A 20901-nucleotide genomic window follows, 5' to 3' on the forward strand; every position below is an offset into this window, starting at 1 on the left:
TCTTTCCCTTATTGTAAAAGTAACACGTGCTTATTGCAAAAATTCAAATCATTCAAAAGGACAGGAAATAATGGAAAATATGGCCTGTGTTGTTTCTCATCCTCCAGCTGCCTGGGACCAACGAACAGGCCCCCAGGCACCTGTCTCTCTGAGCTTCTCCTCATATACGCAAGGACACCCACTCACCACACCTACACTCACCCTCACATACACCCTATATCCTCTCACCCTCACACATACACACCCACACACCCTCACATACACATGTTCCCACCCTTGCCGCCTCCCCTACACCCTCACAGCCCCAACACTCTAATCTTTACAAAAGGGGATCAGACATACATAAAAGAACACACTTATAAATGAGGCAGGCATTCAGCCATTTCTTCCTGATGCTAGCAGGTGCATGAAGGATGCTGCCCCTGTAACTCTTTGACTATTGTTCTGGTTCTTCCCTGACTGCCCAGACCCTTGGTTTTCACGTTGGGGAAGTGGGAATGAGAATAACATAGCCAAACTCACAGGGGGCCTGAGAGGCTCAAGTGGGATTTACACTTAACATGAAATCATTTTGCAACTTGTCAAGTGTAAAACAATCTGAGGAATTACTACTGCCCTCCTCCCCATCCCCGAAACAGGAAATAATTAGACTTTTAAAAGGACTTCAGGAAGATGGCAAAAGCTGTCTTAGTGGCACAGACCGCTTGTAACAAGGCTGATAGGGGTGAGGACGCCTCAGTGTTGGGGCGGGGTGGGCCCTTCACAGTCAGATTTCACACCAGCCAGCCAGCGCAGGGGGCCTTCAGGTCCCCAAATAACCCACAAAACACCTCCTTGATCTGTGACGGTGACCTTCTGTCAGCAGATGAGTTGAGTAGCCCCTGCTCTTGCTGGGCTTTGGGAATTATGGGGGTCCTCTCCACCTGCAGGGAGAAAGGAGGGAGGTGACCCCAGCCCTCCCCCAAACCCAGGTGGTGACTCCCTGGAGTGCTCCCTACCCCCTCTGCCTGGCTCCAGGATGGTGGGATGGGGCGGGAGGCTGAGGCCAGGGAAGGCACCCACCCCATGCCCCGCCCCCATCCTGAGTTCCAAGGCATCCCGGCCATGCTTGAGAACACCTGGGGCTTCCTCTCCCCAACCGGTCCATCCCACAATCACCTGGGGCTTGCTCGTAAGATTCCTTATTCCTGGCTGTGGGGAAAGAGAACACAAGAGAGGAGGTGGGTGGTGTGTCCCCACCTTCCCCCTCCCACTCCCGCTCTGGGCTCTTTCCAAAGTCAGGCCCAGTGGTCTCCCCTGACTGTGGGATCTGCAGGGTCCTCGGGGTGGTGTGCAGCCGTGGGGTGGGGACGTTTGGGCTTTTCCACAGGTGGGGGACAGGGGGCAGGACCTCAGCAGTAGTTGCTGCTCCCCAGGAGGGAACAGTTCTAGCTGCAGGGATGGGAGTACAGCATTCTTCCCTATAAGGCTGGACCAGCCAGAGGGCCTCCCACTCCTTTGTTTCTTCCCCACCTACCTTGAATGCACTTGGTCAAGATCACACCACCAACAACCACCAGCAAGACCAGGATGAGGGAGATAACCATGGCAATAAGTCCAGGATGAGAGGACTCTAAGAAAAGACAGAGAAGAGGGGGCACCCCCCCCACCCCAGTCCATGGGACTGTCTCCAGGTGCCCTGGGCCCTCCCCTGCCCCTCCTCACCCGCTCCGGGCCAAGCCCCAGCTCCTCACCCCAGGACACAGTGAGCGTGTGGTTCAGGCTGGAGTGCTGCACGTGGCAGGTGTACTGGGCCTTCTTCCCCGCCGGCACCCACACAGCCACCCACGTCTGATAGGTGCCGTCCCCACTGGGCCGTGTCTCCACATACTCAGAATCCAGCTTCTTCTCCCCCAGCCACCAGCTCAGCAAGATGTCGTGTGGATAGAAGCCCAGGGCCCAGCACCTCAGGGTGGTGCCCCCATCCTTGGCCGAGTGCTTTGTTATCCGCACTGTGGGTGGCTCTGCGGGGAGAGGTGGAGCGAGGAAGGCTGATGAGTGCCTGCTCTCTGCCCATCCCTCATGCTTAATCCTGGGCTCCTCCCGCAGCCTCCAGGGTGGAGGGCAAGGAAATAGGGACAGGGTCTCTCTCCAGGGGAGGCACCCAATTACTGCTGCAAGCAGGGACAACCCATTGCCCACCATTCCAGAGGGGCACTGTCCCGGTCACTTCCATGAGGGGGATATGACTTCCTGCCCTCAACCTCCAAGGAGGGTCCTGGGTGGGGCTGTTGGGCCCTAGACTGACCCTCCCCCTTCTCCCTACAGAGACCCTAGGGTTTTCTCAGAGACTTGACATACTTCCCCGTGACTTCCTGCATACAGGTGGTGCCTAATAAGAGTTTGCTGGGGCTTCCCTGGTGGCGCAGTGGTTAAGAATCTGCCTGCCAATGCAGGGGACACGGGTTCGAGCCCTGGTCCGGGAAGATCCCACATGCCGCGGAGCAACTAAGCCCGTGCGCCACAACTACTGAGCCTGCGCTCTAGAGCCTGCGAGCCACAACTACTGAAGCCCGTATGCCACAGCTACTGAAGCCCGTGCGCCTAGAGCCCGTGCTCTGCAACAAGAGAAGCCACCACAATGAGAAGCCTGCGCCCTGCAACAAAGAGTAGCCCCCGCTCACTGCAACTAGAGAAAGCCCGCGTGCAGCAGTGAAGACCCAATGCAGCCAAAAATTAAATAAATGAATAAATAAATAAATTTATTAAAAAAAAAAAAAAAAGAGTTTGTTAAATGAGGGCAAGAAGGATGATACTTCTCTGACCCTATAATGAGAATGGTTATGACTGTGGGCTCCGGAGCTGGACATCCTGGATATGAAGCCCAGTCTGACTCTTGTCCACAACCTCTGCCAGCGCTCAGGGCCTTCCTTCATCATTCCTTCCACTCAGAGTTCGAGTTCCAAATGACGTAATTCAGGGGTGATAGTTCATTTTCTGTATCAACTTCCCTGGGCCACGGGATGCCCAAGCATTTGGTCAAACATCTTTCTGGGTGTGTGATGGTGTTTCTGGGTGGTATTAACATTTGAATCAGTGGACTCAGTAAAGCAGATTGCCTTCTGCAATGTGGGTGAGCCCGTTCACTGAGCTGAAGATCTGAACGGGACAAGGAGGCTGGGTAATAGGGAGCTCCTCTAGCCTGACTACTGAGCTGGAACACTGGTCTTTCCTGCCTGGAGACTCAAAATGAAACACTGACTCTTCTTGGGTCTTGAACTTTCCAGCATTCGGACTGGAACTACACCACTGGTTCTCCCAGTTCTCAGGCCTTTGGTCTCAGACCAGAACTGCAACATCAGCTCTTCCTGGGTCTCCAGCTTGCTGACTGCAGATCCTGGAACTTCTCTACCTCCATAGTCATGTGACCCAACTCCTTAGAACACATCTCTTTTTTTCTCTCTCTATGCATCCTGTGGGTTCTGTTTCTGTGGAGAATCCTGACTAATCTACCAGGTGAAGGACATAGGACAACACCTGGTGCTGAATGAGAGTTCCACACTACTTATTTAATGTACACCAATATGTTTGCTTTGGGGAGGCAGCAGGTATTATTACCATCCTCATTATACTGATGAGGAAACTGAGGCAGAGAGAGGGCAAGTAACTTGCCCAAGGTCACACAGCCAGCAAATCCTGGAGCTGGGATGTGTATCTAGAGGCTAGGTTCCAGTGCCTGAGCCCTGAACCACCACGCTCTGCTCTCATAATCACATCTTCTGCTCCTGATGTTATCTGTCCTGTCCTCCCTTTGAGGAATATCCTCCCCATTACCTCAACTGATTCACATCCCACTACTCAATCACCAGACATCACGGTGTGCTGGGTGCTCTGATCAGCCCCACCCCCAGCAGCCTCCCTGACCACCACAGCCGCGAGGCTTTCACCCTCGGCACCCCAAAGCACCCACCTTCCCTAGTGTCCATCCCAGCCCTTGCGTCTCCAGCCCTGCTGACTGGGTTCAGGAGAAGTTTGCAATGCACCTGGAGTCTGGGGAGCATGTTTAGCATGAGGGGTATGAGGGAGGAGAGGGGCAAAGGGCTTCAGTTTCCCTGGCAGTCCCCAGTGGTCCAGGGAGTGGTGAGGGATGCTATCCCCTGGGGCCTGGGGTCTGTTTCCCAAGGAGCAGAGCCAAAGGATGTTAAACCCCAAAAGGACTTTATGAGCACCTAGTTGAACCCACTCGCTCTGTAGATGAACAAAATGAGGCCCAGAATAAGGGGGTTTATTCTCCAAGACCACACTGGGACAGGGGAGACTCCAGAACTCCCCACTCCACCTCACTTGGAGTGAAGGCCTGTGATCTGGGCTTTCTTCCTCCTCTGCAGGAAAAAGCTGTTGGCTAGCTGGCCATCTTTCTGGGTCCCAGTGGGCTTGTCTGAGCCAGGGGGACACTGCCTACTTCCTCACCACCCCCCCAAAGGCTTCTCTGTCAAATGGGATGGCTCTCGAGAATGGGAGCATGGGGCCATTCTGCACTGCCACAGGGTGGGCCTTACCTCTCCGGCTGAATCTCTGGCCTCCCAGCTCCAGGTATCTGTGCAGGGAGGCAAGGCAGGGGCCTTCCAGGTAGGCCTTGTCGTACTCTGCGTAGCAGCGCTCTGTCTCCCACCAGTGCTTGGTCCGCGTGGCCACGGGCTCAGCTGACACCCAGCTCAGGGTTTCCAGGTCCAGCGACAGGTGGTCCTGCCCATCGTAGCCAAACTGCCAGAAGCCCCTGTAGCGGCCGTCTTCCTGGATCTCACAGCCGAACATGCGCTGAGTGCTGTGCATGCCTGTGTGTGCAGGTAAGAAGGCTTTGGTTAGTGGTGGCCGGAGGTGTCAAGTCCCTGAGAGCCGCGGAGAAGCCCACCACCCAGAGGGGCCTCCAAAGGGTGGAGGGACAGGGTGTCAGCATTTAAAAAAAACAAAAACGAAAACTGGGGCTTCCCTGGTGACGCAGTGGTTAAAAATCCGTCTGCCAATGAAGGGGACATGGGTTCGATCCCTGGTCTGGGAAGATCCTACATGCCATGGAGCAACTAAGCCCGTGCGCCACAACTATTGAGCCTGCACTCCAGAGCCCGTGAGCCACAACTACTGAAGCCTGCGCGCCTAGAGCCCGTGCTCTGCAACAAGAGAAGCCACCGCAGTGAGAAGCCCGCGCACCGCAGTGAAGAGTAGCCCCCGCTCGCCGCAACTAGAGAAAGCCCGCGCGCAGAACCGAAGACCCAATGCAGCCAAAAATAAATAAATAAAATAAATAAGTTTATAAAAAAACATCTCCCAAGTAATTTTGATAAGCAGCCTGGCCTGAGAAACCTGCTGGGCCTGTCATGTGGGACGAACACTCAAGGTCATAATTAGACACATCCTTATTTCATATCCCACATTACTTATGGTTGTATAACGTCCTCAGTGCTAAGACTACGTCATGCCATGCTTATCCCGGGGGCTCCGGGCTGATGCACAGCCCTTCCCAGGCTCAGTCCTTTCTATCTACTCTTCCTGAGGCCTCTGGGGACCCGAGGCTTTTAGTCTGGTCATTTGGGTGTGTCTGGGCACAGAGCAGGAGGGCGCTGTGTGAACGAGCTGTGCTCCATAAGCACTTTATTATTATTAAGAATTAGCAGCAGCCTTGGCGGTAGTGTCAGCTCGCTGTTGCTGAGATGGGGAAGCGCAGCAGCCTTGGCGGTAGTGTCAGCTCGCTGTTGCTGAGATGGGGAAGCTGAGATGGCATCCTGAGGACCTGGGGTGGGCAGGCGTGATTTGAGGGTGGTGCGTGAGGCAGGGAAAAGCCTCTCCCAGTCTGCTGAGGTCCAGAGCCCTGGGTAGCCGAGGGGAGAGGGGGAGGTATCATGGGCCCTCTGCTCCTGTGGATGCTTGCTGCACTGGCCTGTGGGCTGGCTGCTGAAGCCCCGACTGATTCTGAGGCCCTGAGGCCCCTGCTTGGCTGTGGGGGGAAGGAGACTGAGAAGAGCCAAGTATCAGAAGCTTGCCCCACACCCTATGACAGGCATGGCTGCCTCGAGGGTCAGTGTGCGGAGCGTGAAGGAAGGAGCATGGGGAGTCCGCCCAACGCACCGCTGCTGTGGTTGTGGTAGCCCATCACCGTCCACATCTCCACCTGCTGCACCTCCGCCCATTTCTCCTGCTTCTTGGTCTCCGTCTCCCAGTACTGGGCATCCATTGGCGTCATCCATGGGGCCTGGGGCTCAGCCTTGCCCACACGACTGTCAAACCGGATGAAGGGCTGGTCGTCCACGTAGCCTACAGCCAGAAACTTCGGGAGGCTCGGGCCTGGCTCTGATAGGGCCAGGTAGTAGTAGTGGAGCGAGTGTGTCCCTGTGGAAACACACACTGGTCTGAGGCTCACGTGGACTGCCAGGGTCTGCACTGGGTGGGGGTCGGGGGGTGGTGGTCAGTGTGCTGGGTAGGGTTGGCAGTGGAGACTTATCCAGAGAATTTGTTACCAGCAAGAGCAAGAACTGGGAATTTCAGTGGAAAAAATAAGGGCATCCAAAGAGTTTAAATATAGACAGAATCAGTCAAACACTGAGAACGAAGTTCATGCATTAAGGAAGTTTCTCAGCTCTTCTTCACTCAGGGCCTCCTTACTCATACTTCATACTCATCTCTAATAAGTATGATTGTCTGGTTTCCCATTTCAGAATTAAAAAGATTTCTTTTTAAGAGTTGGTTGTTTGGAAGCTTAATTTATGTGGAATTATTCATTGCCCAGACATGCCTGGGAAAGGTTGGCCATCATTCTTAGCTTGAATCACTGCTGCCAAGCTGGTGGCATCTTGACTCCATTCCCCATTCCCTCCTGCTCCCACAGCAGACGTTACTAGCCAATCTCTTTTCTCTTTGAGTCCAAATGCTGCCTCTCTACTATGTCTCCAAAAGCGCCAACTCATCAATTAAACTTGGTGCTGGAGATGAAATCTACTTAGTAGCCAGTCCTGACTCAAGCTACTAAAACAAATGCTGTATCTTAAGAAACTCAGGCCACATTTCTCAGAGATATCCCTGGCTTACTCTCTTACCTAATTTAAAAAAAACTTTTTGCTCAGAAGTTTTTATCCCTCAACAGCCTGTCTCTGTGTTATTTTTCGCCATAGCACTGCACTTCCTAGAGAATATGCACTTTGTTTGTCTTGTTAATGGTCTGTCTCTCCTCTGCAGTGTCAGCTCCCTAAGGGCAGCGATTCCTGTATGGATTGTTCTGTTTCCCCAGCACCTAGATTAGCTTCTAGCACACAGTAGGTGCTCGATGGTTGAACATTGAAGTGAGAAAGAAGTCAAACACACCTCCACACTCACAGCTCTTTTTTTACTGCCTTCTTGTTACTTCAGGCCACACCAAACTCTGCCCAGGCCCTCTGCACCTGCTGTTTCTTCTGCCCTGGGCACTCCCCTCTCTGTTTTCTCTCAGCCAGTCTCCTCATCCCTCAGGTTGCAGTGAGGTGTCCCCTCCTCCAGGAAGTCCTCCTGATTTCAGCCTGATGTCCCTCAGAGGGGTCTCAATAGTTTCCTGTGCTCCCTGTGAAACTGTGGACTCCATGAGGGTGGGCAATACATCTGACTCTGTCATTGCTGTTTCCCCAGGGCCTAGCAGCACAGCTGGCACACAGTGAGCACTTACTTCCGGCCTTTGTTGAACTGGACAAAAAATAAGAACATGAATGGCAGTGACAATAATCACAGCTGCCATTTTTGGAATGACCACTGTGTGCCTGCACTGGTTTAACTGCTCCTCACTCACTCTCTCAGCTGATCTTTACAATAAACCTAAGAGGTCAGTGTGGTTGGACCCATTTTACAGATAAAGGAACCGAGGTCCAGGGGAGGCCACGTATAGCACTCAAAGGCATGCACTACAAAGAGGGCAGCCCAGATTCTCTCCCCAGGGTTTGCTGCCTTTTTCTAAGCTGAGGAAAGAGGTGTTCTCTTCTCACGGCTGGAGAAACCTCCTCATGGGAGGCAAGAGGGGTCAATGTTAAGAGTGTTTGAGTGAAGGGTTAACATCGGGTCTGGGCTGGTGTGGGCCTCCTGGGAAACGCCTGGAGTCTCTCTCACGGTGCTGTTTGCTTGCACACCATTGAGTTAAGATCAGTGTGGCGTGCTCCTGTGCTGGCAGATGTGAACGGGCACAAAGGCGTTGGGGAGAACAGAGGCTACGGTTTCTCTGTGTCAAGGTGACCCACCCACTCCTTAGCTCTGATCTGCAGCAGCTCTACCTGCCCTGGAACTGAGGGAGGGCAAAGATCCTGTGCCTTTGGGTAGCTGCTGGCCTCCTGGGTGGTGAGGAAGCCATGCAAGCTGGGCTTCCTGTCCTGCCTCTGTCTCCACAGCTCAGGAAGCATAGTGTGGTAGGCTGAATAATGGCCCTCCAAGATATCCCTGGAATCTTTGAATGTTACCTTATATGGTAACAGGAGTTTTGCAGATGAAATTAAGGATCTTGAGATGGAGAGATTATCCTGGATTGTCTAGGCAGGCCCTAAATGTGTCCTTAGAAGAGGGAGGCAGAGGGAGAGTCCATGACGTCAGAGGAGAAGGTGATGTGAAAGCAGAGAAAGATGCAGGAAGGCACCATGTGCCAAGAAATGCAGCTCTAGAAGCTGGAAAAAGCAAGGAAACAGATTCTCTGTTACAGCCTCTTTAGGGAGCTGGCCCTGCCAACACCTTGATTTCAGCCCAGTGAAACCCATTTTGGACTTCTGACCTCCAGAACTGTAAGAGAATAAATGTGTAGCTTTAAGCCACCAAGTTGTGGTCATCTGTTACAGCAGCTACAGGAAACAAATAGTATTCGACTGAAGCCCATTAGGTCCTGAGAGTTTGGTGGCCAGTGAGTCCTGGGGCTGGGGGAGGGTAGTGGAGGGGGGAGGGAGAGAGAGAGAGAGGAGGATGCACCATCTGGGAGCAAGGACATCCTCTGAAAGCTGTGCCAAAGACTGAGGGACAGGGCTTCCCTGGTGGTGCAGTTGTTGAGAGTCCGCCTGCCAATGCAGGGGACACGGGTTCGAGCCCTGGTCTGGGAAGATCCCACATGCCGCGGAGCAACTGGGCCCGTGAGCCACAACTACTGAGCCTGCGCGTCTGGAGCCTGTGCTCCGCAACAGAGAGGCCGTGATAGTGAGAGGCCCGCGCACCGCGATGAAGAGTGGCCCCTGCTTGCCGCAACTAGAGAAAGCCCTCGCACAGAAACGAAGACCCAACACAGCCAAAAATAAATAAATAAATAAATTAATTAATTAAAAAAAAAAACAAACAAAAAAGACTGAGGGACACAGAAGTAGAGGCCCAGGAACCCTGGTGCTCCCATCACCTAAGCAAAGAGGCCGTGAAGGGGCTGATGTGCTCTTTCCCAGGTGTGGAAAATGCAGGAAAGAGCAAGTGATCCTGAGGTCAGGCCTGGTGGGAAAGGGAGCAACACACACCTGGTCGTTCTGTTAGGGCAGGTGCACGACCTTGCTTACTATGTAATGTTACTATTTATTAATGTTAGCTGCTTTAGTGGCCCGTTACTTTTGGTTAAAATGAAGGGAAGTCGATCCATATATATATATTTTAAAATTTACAAAACACTTTTAAAGCACTTAGGGGCTGGCCCTGTCCTGAGCACTTTATAAGATGTTGGCCAGGTCACCCTCATAACAACTTTATCAGGCGGGTACTATTTTACCTATCTATGACATATGGGGAAACTGAGCCACAGGGAGGCAAAGCCACCTGCAAAGCTCACACCAGTAGTGAAAGGCAGCAACAGATGGCACACCCAAATTCTCAAGGTGATCCTTGGCTTGCACCCGCCCTTTAGTGAACACACTTCTGGGTGACACTGAGTGGCTGGGGACACATGAGAAGGCCCCTCCCCATGGCATCTCTCCACTCCCTGCCCTCCCAAGACACCATCCTGGCTGCAATTTAAGATGGCTCAGCTCTGCTCATTCTGGCAGCCTAGATCATATGGCCTAGCAGGGCCCACCCTGCCGCCCCACTCAGCAAGTACTTTCTGAGCACCTACTGTTTGGCTATCTCCGAGGCCTTGGGGATGCTGGGATAACCCTAAGAGCCCCAAGTGCCTGCTCTCAGGAAGCTTACATGAATGTAGGATAAGCAAGATAAATGAGTAAAACGTATGGAAGGCTGGATAGTGATAAGTGCTGAGGGAAAAAAATAAAGCAGAGATATACAAAATGTTAGGGGAGGAGTTGAAAATTTTAGATCGAATGGGCAGGGAAGGCCTTTCCAGAAAGGAAACTCTTAAAGAACTCAAGGAACCAGCATGTAAAGATCTGGGAGACAGAATTCCAGGTCTGCAGAGGGGAAAGTCAGTGCAAAGGTCCTGAGGCAGGAGCATGCTTGGGGTGTTCTGAGGCTGCTGCAAGAATGCAGGGGAAAAATAAAATGGTGGTGTGATTCAGTGTAGTAGGTGTAGGGGTGAAAGAAGGGGCTGAATCCTGAATCCTTCCCAGGCTTGTCCAGATGGTGTCTGGAATGGCCTGGATATAGCCCTCTGGCCTAGCCATCACTGCCACGAGGGCTCTGGTTCCTGGCATCTGCTCTGCCCTGGACTGCTTCACCATGGCCTACATCCTGGCATCTGGTACCCATCCTGAGAGTCAAGGACCTGCTTTTAGGGCAAGTTCATGATTGTGACCCCCTCAGCTGACTTCCAGGTACTGCCTCCCATGTATCCAGGGAGGGGCCTGCCATCCCTTCCTCTCTGAAAATCCCACTGTTCTCTGCTCTGCCTGCCAGATGGTCTTGAGAGCCCAGCCGGCTCTCTGCAGGGGCTCACACCCTGCCCATTCCCATCTTTTCCCCAGGAGGACAGTCTCAGCTGGGACTAGACTCCCACTTGCTAACTGGGCCCAGGAGGGATCATCATGCCTTGGGCTGCAGCCCATAGTGTGGCAAAAGAAGCTGAAGGAGGCCATCCATCTCCTGGCTTTGGAGGTGATACCACCTGCCAGGCTGGGGGGGTCAGTGCCAGGCACTGTGGGATCATGGCAGGAGGAAGTGGGGGACACACAGCAGGCGTCCAGGGGGATCTGCTCCTGCTGTGACATGGCCTAAGGAAGTGGCTACATGCCCATCGTTGCTTCAGGGCCTGTTTGTATCATCAGCTTCCCACCCCCGACCCCCTCCACTGCCACTTCCTGGTCACTGGGCCATGTGGCCAGCCCCCTAACAAGGAGCAGTCCTGCACCCGCTTCGGCCCAGCCTTTTACCTCCTCTGACTGTGGTGGAGGAGGGAGGAGGCCAGCCCCTTTCCCACTCTGCCCAGGAGACTGTTTTGCATCTGCCTCACTTCCCCCACAATCATGTAGCACTGCCAGTGGCCTTGAGGAAGTTATTTCACAGCTCCAAGCCTTGATGTCCTCATCTGTAAGTGGGTGCAATTAACTGACCTGCTCCAGAGTGCTAGAGCATTCAGTGAGATAATGAAAATAAGGAAGAAGGACAGGCATGGAGACCTCATCTTCTTAGTCTCAGTCCTTTCCTATTCTGAAGGGAGAGGTGGCCGTGGGAAGGAGAGAGCTGGAGTCGGGGGTGGGGAAAGATGCCTGAGTGAGGGGCCAGCTCGCTGGAGGTCAGGTCTCATCCCCTGGGACACCCTCCAAAGGCTCTGGACTCTGTGTCCTCTACCCTGGCAGAGTTCCCCCACCCCAAGACAGTCCACCAGATTCCCAGACTGTGCACACGGCCTCCTGCAGACTGGGGGCTCCTGGCCTCCACCATCCTACCCCTTGTTCAGCAGGCAGGCACGATCTTACTTGTAGGCCACGGCTTCTTTTCCAACTTCAGGTGTGCCAGTTCTGCCATCACCACCTTTGCCCTGGCCGCCGGGCTATCGGCCACCAAGGGCAGCCCCCAGGGACTCTCTGCAAGGGAGAAATGGAAAAGGGAAGTATGAATCTCAACCTATAAACATCCTACGCATCCTTGTGTTTGCTGGGAGAGATAGTGTGGAATGACAATGAGAGGCACGTTGAAAGGGAAGAGGGACGTGGGGCCTTTGCCACAAGAGTGGCTGGAAACATCCCCCAGCATCCAGGCACAAAGCCAGCAGGGCTGAGTTCTGGGCCTTGGTGCCAGGCGTGGTTCCTGAGCTTTACAAGTATTGATTCGTGGTGTTTTCCCTGCATTCCTGTGAGGCAGGTCTTGATTGTTCCCACTTAGAAAGGAGGGAAACCAGGACTGAGCTTTGCTAGAGGTTCTCCATCCGGCTGCCCAACACTGCTTTGACAATCCTGCCATTGATATGGATTTAGTGGATTTGGGGGTAAGGGAGGGCTGGACACCGGTGGGCTTTGAAAACTCCCAGGTGATTCTTATGTGCTGCCAGGAGGAGAGCCCAGGTACACTCCTGGCTCTACCTGGCTCTGCCCTGCCCACCTGCTCAGCTGTGCCGGCCCTGACCTCTCCCCTTGCAATATTACTCATTTGACAAACATCTATTGAGCACCTACTACAAGCCAGCAACTGAGCCAGGTGGGAGTGTGTGTGGGGACAGAGAGACAGGCATAGCCCACAGGGAGCTCAGGTCTGGCAGGGAAGGGGACAATTGAGCAATTAAACAAGCAGATCCAGTAAGGCCAGTGGGGGCTGACAAGTGTTGGGGAGCAGGAGGTACCAGGTGCCCAGCATCCTGGGGCAGGAGGGTGCTGAGGTCAGAGGTCTTGTGGGCTGAAACCTGGAGGAGACCTCCCCAGTGTGAGTTACCAGGCAGTAGGGTGGGTGAGGAGGGAAGAAAATTTTGGGCTTGTGTGAGTCTAGTGTAGTTTCAGAACTTGCTGCATCAGCCTCACCTGGGGAAATGCAAATTCTTGGGCCCCAGCTCTACTGAATCAGAAGCTCTGGGGGTGGGTCCTAGCTTTCTGTAGTTCAGCAAGCCCTCTGGGTGATTCTAAGGTTTGAGAACTGCTCTAGGCAAAAGCACTAGCACATGGGAATGCCTGGAATGAAAAAGAGTGTGGTGTGTTCAGGAAAACCAAGGTCAAGGGACGACTGCAAATGCAAGAGATGAGTCTGGGGAGGAAAAAAAGGGCTAGATTGCCTCTTCGTGCCTCAGTTTCTCCTTGAGGCCAAATTGGGTCAGGTCCTACAGGGTGGAGTTCAAGGGCAAGGTCTGGGCCAGAGAAAGGGTGTGGCTGTGGACAGCATGGAGGGGACCCTGAATCCCTGGCTTAGATGAACCTGAGATGGAGTGCAGGAAGGGGGAGGCAGAGTAACAAAGGCCCGCAGAGTCACGTGAGGAGGAGGGTGGAAAGGGGAAGAGGGAGACCAGAAGAAGTCTCAGTGGTCATGGCCCTTGAAGTTCTATAGGACTGGCCTCTGCAGTCCCTCCCCTAGCCTGCCCTTGATGCTGCTCCTATCTCGGTGCCCGCTGGTTGCCCAGGCCAGATACCCAAGAGTACGGCCCTTACCCTGCTCTCACCCCCACTCCCCAGGCCCTAATTCCAGCTTTGCTGTAGTAACCAGCTTTGTAATCATTTATCTCTACTTAATCTGTCTCTCACAGTTTTGATCCCAAGGGCCACTGATCAGTTCTGCCATCTCCTCTCACCCGGCCAGGACTCCCTGCCTCAGCTTTTGCCTGAGGCAGCATGGGCTCCAGAGCCAGCCTGGAATCCAAATCCTAACCAGCCGTGAGACTCTGTGAGACCCTGGGTAGCCAGTTAACCTCTCTGAGCCTCAGTGTCCCTATATTTACCATGGGGATAATAATTGAATCCTTGTCATAGGGTGCTGCTATGAGGCTTAGAACTCCCTGCTGCATGACTCATGATATCTGCCCCTTGAAATCCACTTCTTCATTCCCCACCTTCTGCAGGGAAAGCCTGGCATCCAGGAGTGTTTGTGAGGGGGCTTGCTGGAGATGCCTAGCTACCTCCCTGCCATGTGCCATCTCTTTCCTACAGTTTGGCACACACCAGGGTCACCCTCCATTCCTTCCCTCCTTGGCTTGGGGACCTGTCCCCCTGGGCCAGCCTTGACCATTCCCCTCACAAGGCTACAGGGTCTATGCACACACACCCATGACCATCCCTGACATGCAGAACTGGAATCGCCTATGCGCCCCTGTATCACCCCTGGGGGGAGCTGTAAGAAGGATCCTCAGGGGCTGTGTGAACCTGAGAACCAGGACTGGTTACAGTCTTGGCCCAGAGACACAGTGTAACCAGTCCTGGTTTTCAGGTTCACAGCCCCACTTCCCTGGGGTCCCTGTTCCAGGGACACTGGCCAAACTCTTCCCCATCCCTGGCTCCATTCTCTCCACTGATCTCCTGCCCAGACATCCAGGGTGATTCTCCTTCAAGTGTTTCCCATGGGGAGCTGAGGGCTGAATCCTCCTGGAGGTGCATTCTATTGCATTCAGGATCCTCAACTTGGAGAGAAAAAATAACCTCTTTATTTTCACTAACCTCCAGCTGAAGTTTGGCCTTTCTCCCATACAGAATGGAGGCAACAAAGCTCAGCAGAATTAGCAGAACCTGTGCTTTGGTCTCCGATAGAAGCCACAGATGTTTTCGAATCACATGACAGTTGTTGCAGACACCTGGAAATATGCTTTACCCTCACTACTTCCAAATTCTGGGAATTGTTGCTATTTAATGCATTCTTTAATGTGCTAACTTAGAAGCACATATATTATATATCACAAACTTATATTTCTAGTTAAATTTTTTAATAGCTTTATAAAAACATAATTGGGTTCCTTTGGAATCCTATGTATTTCATTTTATGTATTAGAAACATTCTGAGACAGGGTCCAAGCACAAAAAAGTTAAGAACTCCGACTCTGGATCGCAGTGCTGCCACCTAGCGCCCGCTCTGGGCCCTATTTTAAATCTGTAAATTGTAAATTTTGTATGTTCTGAGAGCTGAAATGGCTTCTTGGACGTGAAGCGGACATCAGCTATTATTACTGCCATGATGGTGGCCACTCCCCACCTGTGCTAATAAGCTTTCAGGCATCTGTGCAGTCAGGGTGGGCGGTGCTCAGTGGGAGCGGTCGGGAATCCAGGGGGAGGTCCGGCCCTGCAGTTCTGCGTGCAGAACGGAAATGGCTAAAGGATGGAAATTCCCCGCTAGGTCAGAAAAATCCTTGTTGCTCCGCATCACCCGCCACCTCAACAAGGGGCTGCCCGGGCAACCCGAGAGAACCTTGCCAAGGAGCCAGGGAGACCTATAGCGATGGGCAGGTGCCTCGTCGAGCTAGCAGGCAGAGGCTGTGCAGGCGGCGCTCAGGTTCCTGCCTCCACGCAGCTTCCCCAGGGCCTTCCTGGAGGACCCAGCCCTGGGAGCCGAGCGCGAGCGGCGTCCTCCAGAGAGGCCAAGGGACCCCCAGGAAGCTGTGGCGTCGGCTGGGTCCCGGGCGGGGGAGGGGGGGTTACTGCCAGCCCCCGCGCCCCGCCAGCCCCCCGGGGTCCCCACCCTCCTGGCCGCTCAGTCCGATCAGGGGTCTGAAATGGGAGGCGGCAAAACAGGGGCCCTGCCTAGCCCGGGGCTCAGCGACCCCTACGATCTTGGATCAGCTCTCCAATTCACCATCCCGCCCCCTCCCCCAAACCCGGAATAGCTTCCGCGTTCTTGGCGGATCTCTCCCTAGCACCGCCACAGACGGGAGGCTGGGGGACGATTGGGGGTCCGCCCCGGCTCCCACACCTCTCTGCCCGGTTACCTGCTGCGCCCTCCCGCACCAGTCCCAACAGCAGCAGCAGCAGCAGTGGTGGTGGCGGCGGCGACCGCTGGTCCCGCACACTCCCGGAACTCTGCGGCCGCCTGATCGGCAGCCTCACGCGCTGCCCCAGGGTGCCGGTCCCGGTGGAGTCCGTCTTCAGCTGTGGGGCAGGGGCCTCGTGCCAACGCCGGCCGCCGTCCGACCGTAGGACACGTCCCTCGCCGGGGTCCGGGCGGGAGAGCGCTCAGTGTCCCCAGGGCCGCGGCAGCTGCGACCCCGCCCTGGCTCAGGTTCAGGCTCCGGCCGGTCTCTGGCTGCGGCTCCACCGCACTCACCCTGGGGCCCGCCCGCAGGTCCTTGATGGCGCCCTCTGGTGGTCTCGGGAAAAAAAACATGAAAAAAACCCCAATCGTTTGTGATAATTGTGAAATACAGCACATATGCTTCTTTACTGCCTCACGAAACGAGACCACGAGACCAGGCAGTGAAGCTCAAGTTACAGCCATTCGGAAAGTCGGGCGGTGTCTGAGACAACTGTCATGTGATTCGAAAACACCTGTGGTTTCTGTTGGGGACCGAGGCAACCGTCCTGCTAACGCCACTGAGCTTTGCTACCTCTACTCATCACGGGGTGAATGGCTAAATTTCAGCTACAAGTTGGTGAAAATAAAGGTTATTTTCCCCATCTGGGTTCACAGACCCCCCTGAATTCTGACCAGGGATTCCCATATTCAGGATAATAGTTTTCAGCTGGGCCTTTTCTGGTATTTGAAAATTCATAGGAAGAGCTTTGGTGATCCTGATTGGGGCGAGTGAGGGGAGCAATTTACACAACAGAGGGAAAGGCCAGAAGTACAGCTTTGCGCTGTCTCGGGGCCACCACACACACGGTGTCCTGCCAGGCCAACAGGAGAGGAGAAGCCGGATTGTAATGATCTGAGTCTAGAACACAACGTTTGTTGAATTTTAATATTGTCAAAAGAACACAAGGAGGGGAAAGAATAGAAGTTGGGCGTCAGAAAAATCTAGTTAATCGAGGGACTTCCCTGGTGGCACAATGGTGAAGAATCCACATGCCAATGCAGGGAACACGGGTTCGAGCCCTGGTCCAGGAAGATCCCACATGCCGCGGAGTAACTAAGCCTGTGCACCACAACTACTGAGCCCACATGCCACAACTACTGAGCCCACATGACACAACTACTGAAACCCGGGCACCTAGAGCCCATGCTCGGCAACAAGACACCGCAATAAGCCCACGCACTGCAATGAAGAGTAGCCCCCGCTTGCCACAACTAGAGAAGGCCCGCACACAGCAACGAAGACCCAATGCAGCCAAAAATAAATAAATAAAAATAAATAAATTTATAAAAAAAAAATTCTCACCCTTCACAACCTTTGGGTAAGCTTCATCTACCAATAAGAGGCTCCCTGGCCAAGGTCTTCACTGCTCTGGCCTGAGAGCTTTGAGGGGAGGAAGGAGGAAGGAAGATGGTAAACAGGCCCCCTTCTGTGGGGGAGTGCTGGCTACCATCACCTAAGAGCAGGAAGGAACCACAAAGTTCTCTGAGCTGGAGCCCTTGCCCTCTCTCACACTTTCCCCACCTTCCAAGGTCTGCTTAGCTCTCCTTCAGAGAAAGACAAGGCAAGAGAAGAAATACTAAAAGTTGTCCAGGTCCACAGTCAGGAGGGACACTGGGGCGTGTGTGGTGTAGAAGGAGAGAGAGGAGTTGAAGTGGAAGAGGGGCCCTGGCCAGTGAGGATGTGAAGCTAAAGTGACCATGGTCCTGGCAAACTTATCCTGAGAAACCTGCCTTATGGCAGCAAACCCATGAAGAGGGTGTTAATGGCGGGGAAGAGAGAGCTACAGGGGGGATGCGGGGTGCTGGAGCTTCCTGCCAGAGAGTCTTTCCATCCACACCTTGGACCAGGAGGAGCCACAGGGGGTACACAGCTTTGATCAAAGGTACCCAGCCTTTGATCCCTTCCAGGATGAGAGGGTGCATTCCCTGCCCCTGTCCCCCTCCTGGTTTCTGGGGGCAAATCCCAAACAGCGAATACTTGCACCCCAGGGCTTCTGCTCTGGGAACCCAGAGCACCTGGGTTTTCATACTCACCAGCACCCTCCCCTTGGAGCCCCAGACTTCTGTGAGTTGAGGACTCCCTTTACACCTGCTTGAAATGCCTCACCCGGGTAGCCTCTACTGCTGGTAAAATGACTCTTCTATACATCTGATCTTTGAAGTTCTGGAAATTCACTAACCACAGAGGTAAACTGTAATCTACCGAGAGTTTAGCAAAGAGTTTTGCTTAGAAGATGTTAAAAAAAGACAAGGAAATGAAGGAAGGCTGATTAGCTGAGATGACACACATTTGAGGGTGCAGGGTGCACAGCAGGTGTTCCATCATGTTTGGAGCTGTTTTTTGTTTTGTTTTGTTTGTTTGTTTTTAATTGGGGTATAGTTGCTTTACAATGTTGTGTTAGTTTCTGTTGTACAACAAAGTGAATCAGCTATATGTATACATATATCCCCTCCCTGTTGGACCTCCCTCCCACCCCCCCTTACAAGTCCCAGGACAAGACCTGAGTTAAGGCTGCTCTATGCCACCTGCCTCCAGCAACAGGATGGGAAATGGAGGAGGGTCTGGGACTCACATCGGAGGAGGCAGGTTGAGAGAGGCAGCATGGAGCCCAGCTGGGTTAGCAAAATGCACCATGTTTCTGTTCTTCCAGTCAAGGAGGCATTTTGTAAACAGAAACATCTAGTCCATAAGTGAGACAAGGGGGTGCGTTTGCACCTCCGGGGCAGGTCCTGGCGGCACCTCTCAGCTTGCTCTCCAATCTGCTGAGTTCTGGTCACCCAGAGCCACAGCCTCATTTTGAAAGGAGGCACAAGAGAAAGACAGTTACCCACAGCCTCTCTTGTACACTCACACTGGCACTCAGGTAAACTCAGGTGAGTGCCTGTACACTCGAGCGGGAAGGAGATGCCCCCAGAGAGCCCCTGTGTCCTGCTACATCCATTGACAATAATGACGTCACTTTACCTGTGAACGGTGTTTCGCACCTTACTGAACACTTTCAAAATTTCATGTGGTCCTTGTACCAGTGTGGAGGTGCATGCAATTTACCCCCGTTTTCCAAATGAAGAGCTAGAGACGTAGACAGGTGCTGCTAGATGTGGAATCAAGACTCATGTGCCATGTGCTCTGGCTCAACGTTAATTTCAAAATTAATTAATTTTCAGGCCTTCCTGTAGGAGGACAGCCTCTGTCCAGGAGATGGTAAAGCCCCAGGGTGGGCACTTGGATGTTCTCAGCCTAGTATCCCCAGAAGACAGGCACGGGGTAGTGCTTCCGCCTTTGCTGAATGAGGTGTTGATATTGTGGATGCATAGTCTCTAATCACGGGAGAAGCAGTGGGCAGTGCAGCTTGGCCATCAGCTCTACTGGGCACCGCTTCAACACTGATGGTCCCAAACCCTGCTGTTATACCTGGTGGGACCTTGAACATGGTGAGCTGCTGGGATGAGAGGCTGGGGGGACAGGTACCTGTCTGACCCACGGGCTTGCTCTGGTCCTTTAGGAACCTCTTCAGGAGGTAGACACACTCATGCCCCAGACCACACTTCCTTTGCTTTTCAATGGCCACGTTGCCTCCCAGTTGCACTTGGTGTTGAGGGTGACATGATGGCATCAGTCTCTAAGTGATGTAGTCCTCCACATCAGAGCAAACTGACAAAACCCTTGGACTCTGCCATCAGCCGGGACCTTGAATCTGGCCATGAGCTGGAGAACGTGAACCCTGGAAGGCCCCAGCCTCATCAAGGGTGCTCTGGGGTGGGAGGTGGTGGGGGGGTGAGAACCCAGGGGTCACGCAGGCTGCCTCACACACTGGTTTTCTGCTCAAAGCCTGAGGACCCTTTCAGGTACGAACGAACTTATTTACAACTCTGAAGTAGAGGCATGATGTAGAAAACAAACTTTTGGTTACCAGGGGATAAGGGGTGGGGGAGGGATAAATTGGGAGATTGGGACTGACAAATATACACTACTATATATAAAATAGATAACTAATAAAACCCTGCTGTATAGCACAGGGAATTCCACTCAGTACTCTGTAATGGCCTATATGGGAAAAGAATCTGAAAAAAAAATAAAGAGTGGATATATGTATATGTCTAACTGATTCACTTTGCTGTACACCTGAAACTAACACAACACTGTAAATCAACTATACTCCAAAAAATATTAAAAAAACAAAAATAATGATGCATATTCAAACACATTGTCACTATTAAAATTTTATTATTGAGAATATTTACTATTTGAAAAGGTTTTATGTATATTTAACATGCAAAATAAATTTAAAAATGTCTGAGGACCCTTTCAAAACGCGCAGTTGGTATTTGTGCTTTTCGGTGACATTGAACGTGGATGACTGGAAGCCCTCTGAGTCTGTTTTATGATTCTCCCCTCTACACAGTGCTTTTAGGTGAATTGCCCATTTTTCAGGGTTGCTTCCCCCACCCCAACCTTGACAGCCTATCCCTCCCCAGGGTACTGGCACTGGCCAGCCAAGCAGGGGCTGCATTGCTGCCCCCTGACCTTCTGGGTGAGGTGAGAGGCCCTGGACCTCAGGCCTGGGGTCTCTGCAGCGGGATGCTGTGCTGCCTCCTGAATCACTCACCTTGGCTGTCACTGAAGTAGCCCATCATGGCATGCAGGTAGTCCTGGAACAAGCACTGCCAGCCCAGCACCCAGGTCACTTCTACTCCCAGGAGGCTCCCTCGTGTCTTGGACCCCTGGCATCAAGGACTCCACGTTCCGATGCTCACTGTCAGACTAGGTGACCATCTGGTCCTCCAGGCACATGAAGGCAATGTACCCAGGTATGTTGGGCTGAGCCTCTGATGCCACATGTGCAAGAACAACAGAGAGTGGAACACTGGGAAGGGCAGAGGGTCCCATCTCTAGGTCACAAGTGACCTGAGTTGTTCTGACATCACTGGTTCAAGCCCTTTGCATGATCCCCACTTTAGAGATGAGGACACAGAGGCCCCTGCTCATGATCACAGAGCTGGGAAGCAGTAGTGCTGGGTTAGAAGCCAGGCCATGAGGTTTCAGAGCACACAGAGGACCCCTGCAAGTCTGGAGGGAAACCGCAGTGATTTTGCCAC

At 53.1% G+C, this 20901-nt stretch overlaps 1 protein-coding gene across 1 annotated transcript; it reads right to left on the reverse strand.

Annotated features, from left to right (window-relative positions):
• Positions 1–663: 663 nt before the first annotated feature.
• On the reverse strand, positions 664–20436 carry LOC133090646 (H-2 class I histocompatibility antigen, Q10 alpha chain-like). Its single transcript, XM_061189028.1, has 9 exons — positions 20412–20436; positions 15722–15964; positions 11811–11918; positions 6103–6363; positions 4539–4814; positions 1734–2003; positions 1517–1612; positions 1159–1191; positions 664–923 (listed from the first exon to the last, which is right to left on the reverse strand). The coding sequence occupies exons 1-9, from the start codon at positions 20434–20436 to the stop codon at positions 859–861; spliced, it is 1377 nt and encodes a 458-aa protein (XP_061045011.1). The 3' UTR covers positions 664–858.
• Between the last annotated feature and the right edge of the window lie 465 nt (positions 20437–20901).

Source organism: Eubalaena glacialis, chromosome 4 (assembly GCF_028564815.1).
Source record: "Eubalaena glacialis isolate mEubGla1 chromosome 4, mEubGla1.1.hap2.+ XY, whole genome shotgun sequence".
In the NCBI taxonomy this organism is placed as follows: domain Eukaryota; kingdom Metazoa; phylum Chordata; class Mammalia; order Artiodactyla; family Balaenidae; genus Eubalaena; species Eubalaena glacialis.

Bases quoted from the DNA above. Each gene is read 5' to 3' on its own strand.
- LOC133090646 (XM_061189028.1), bottom strand. From the start codon at position 20,436: ATGGGCTACTTCAGTGACAGCCAAG. The intron at 6,364-11,810 runs GTAAGATCGTGC...GTGTTTCCACAG, and splicing joins AAAGAAGCCGTGGCCTACAA to GGACACACTCGCTCCACTAC. The intron at 924-1,158 runs GTGATTGTGGGA...TTCTCCCTGCAG, and splicing joins ATCTTACGAGCAAGCCCCAG to GTGGAGAGGACCCCCATAAT.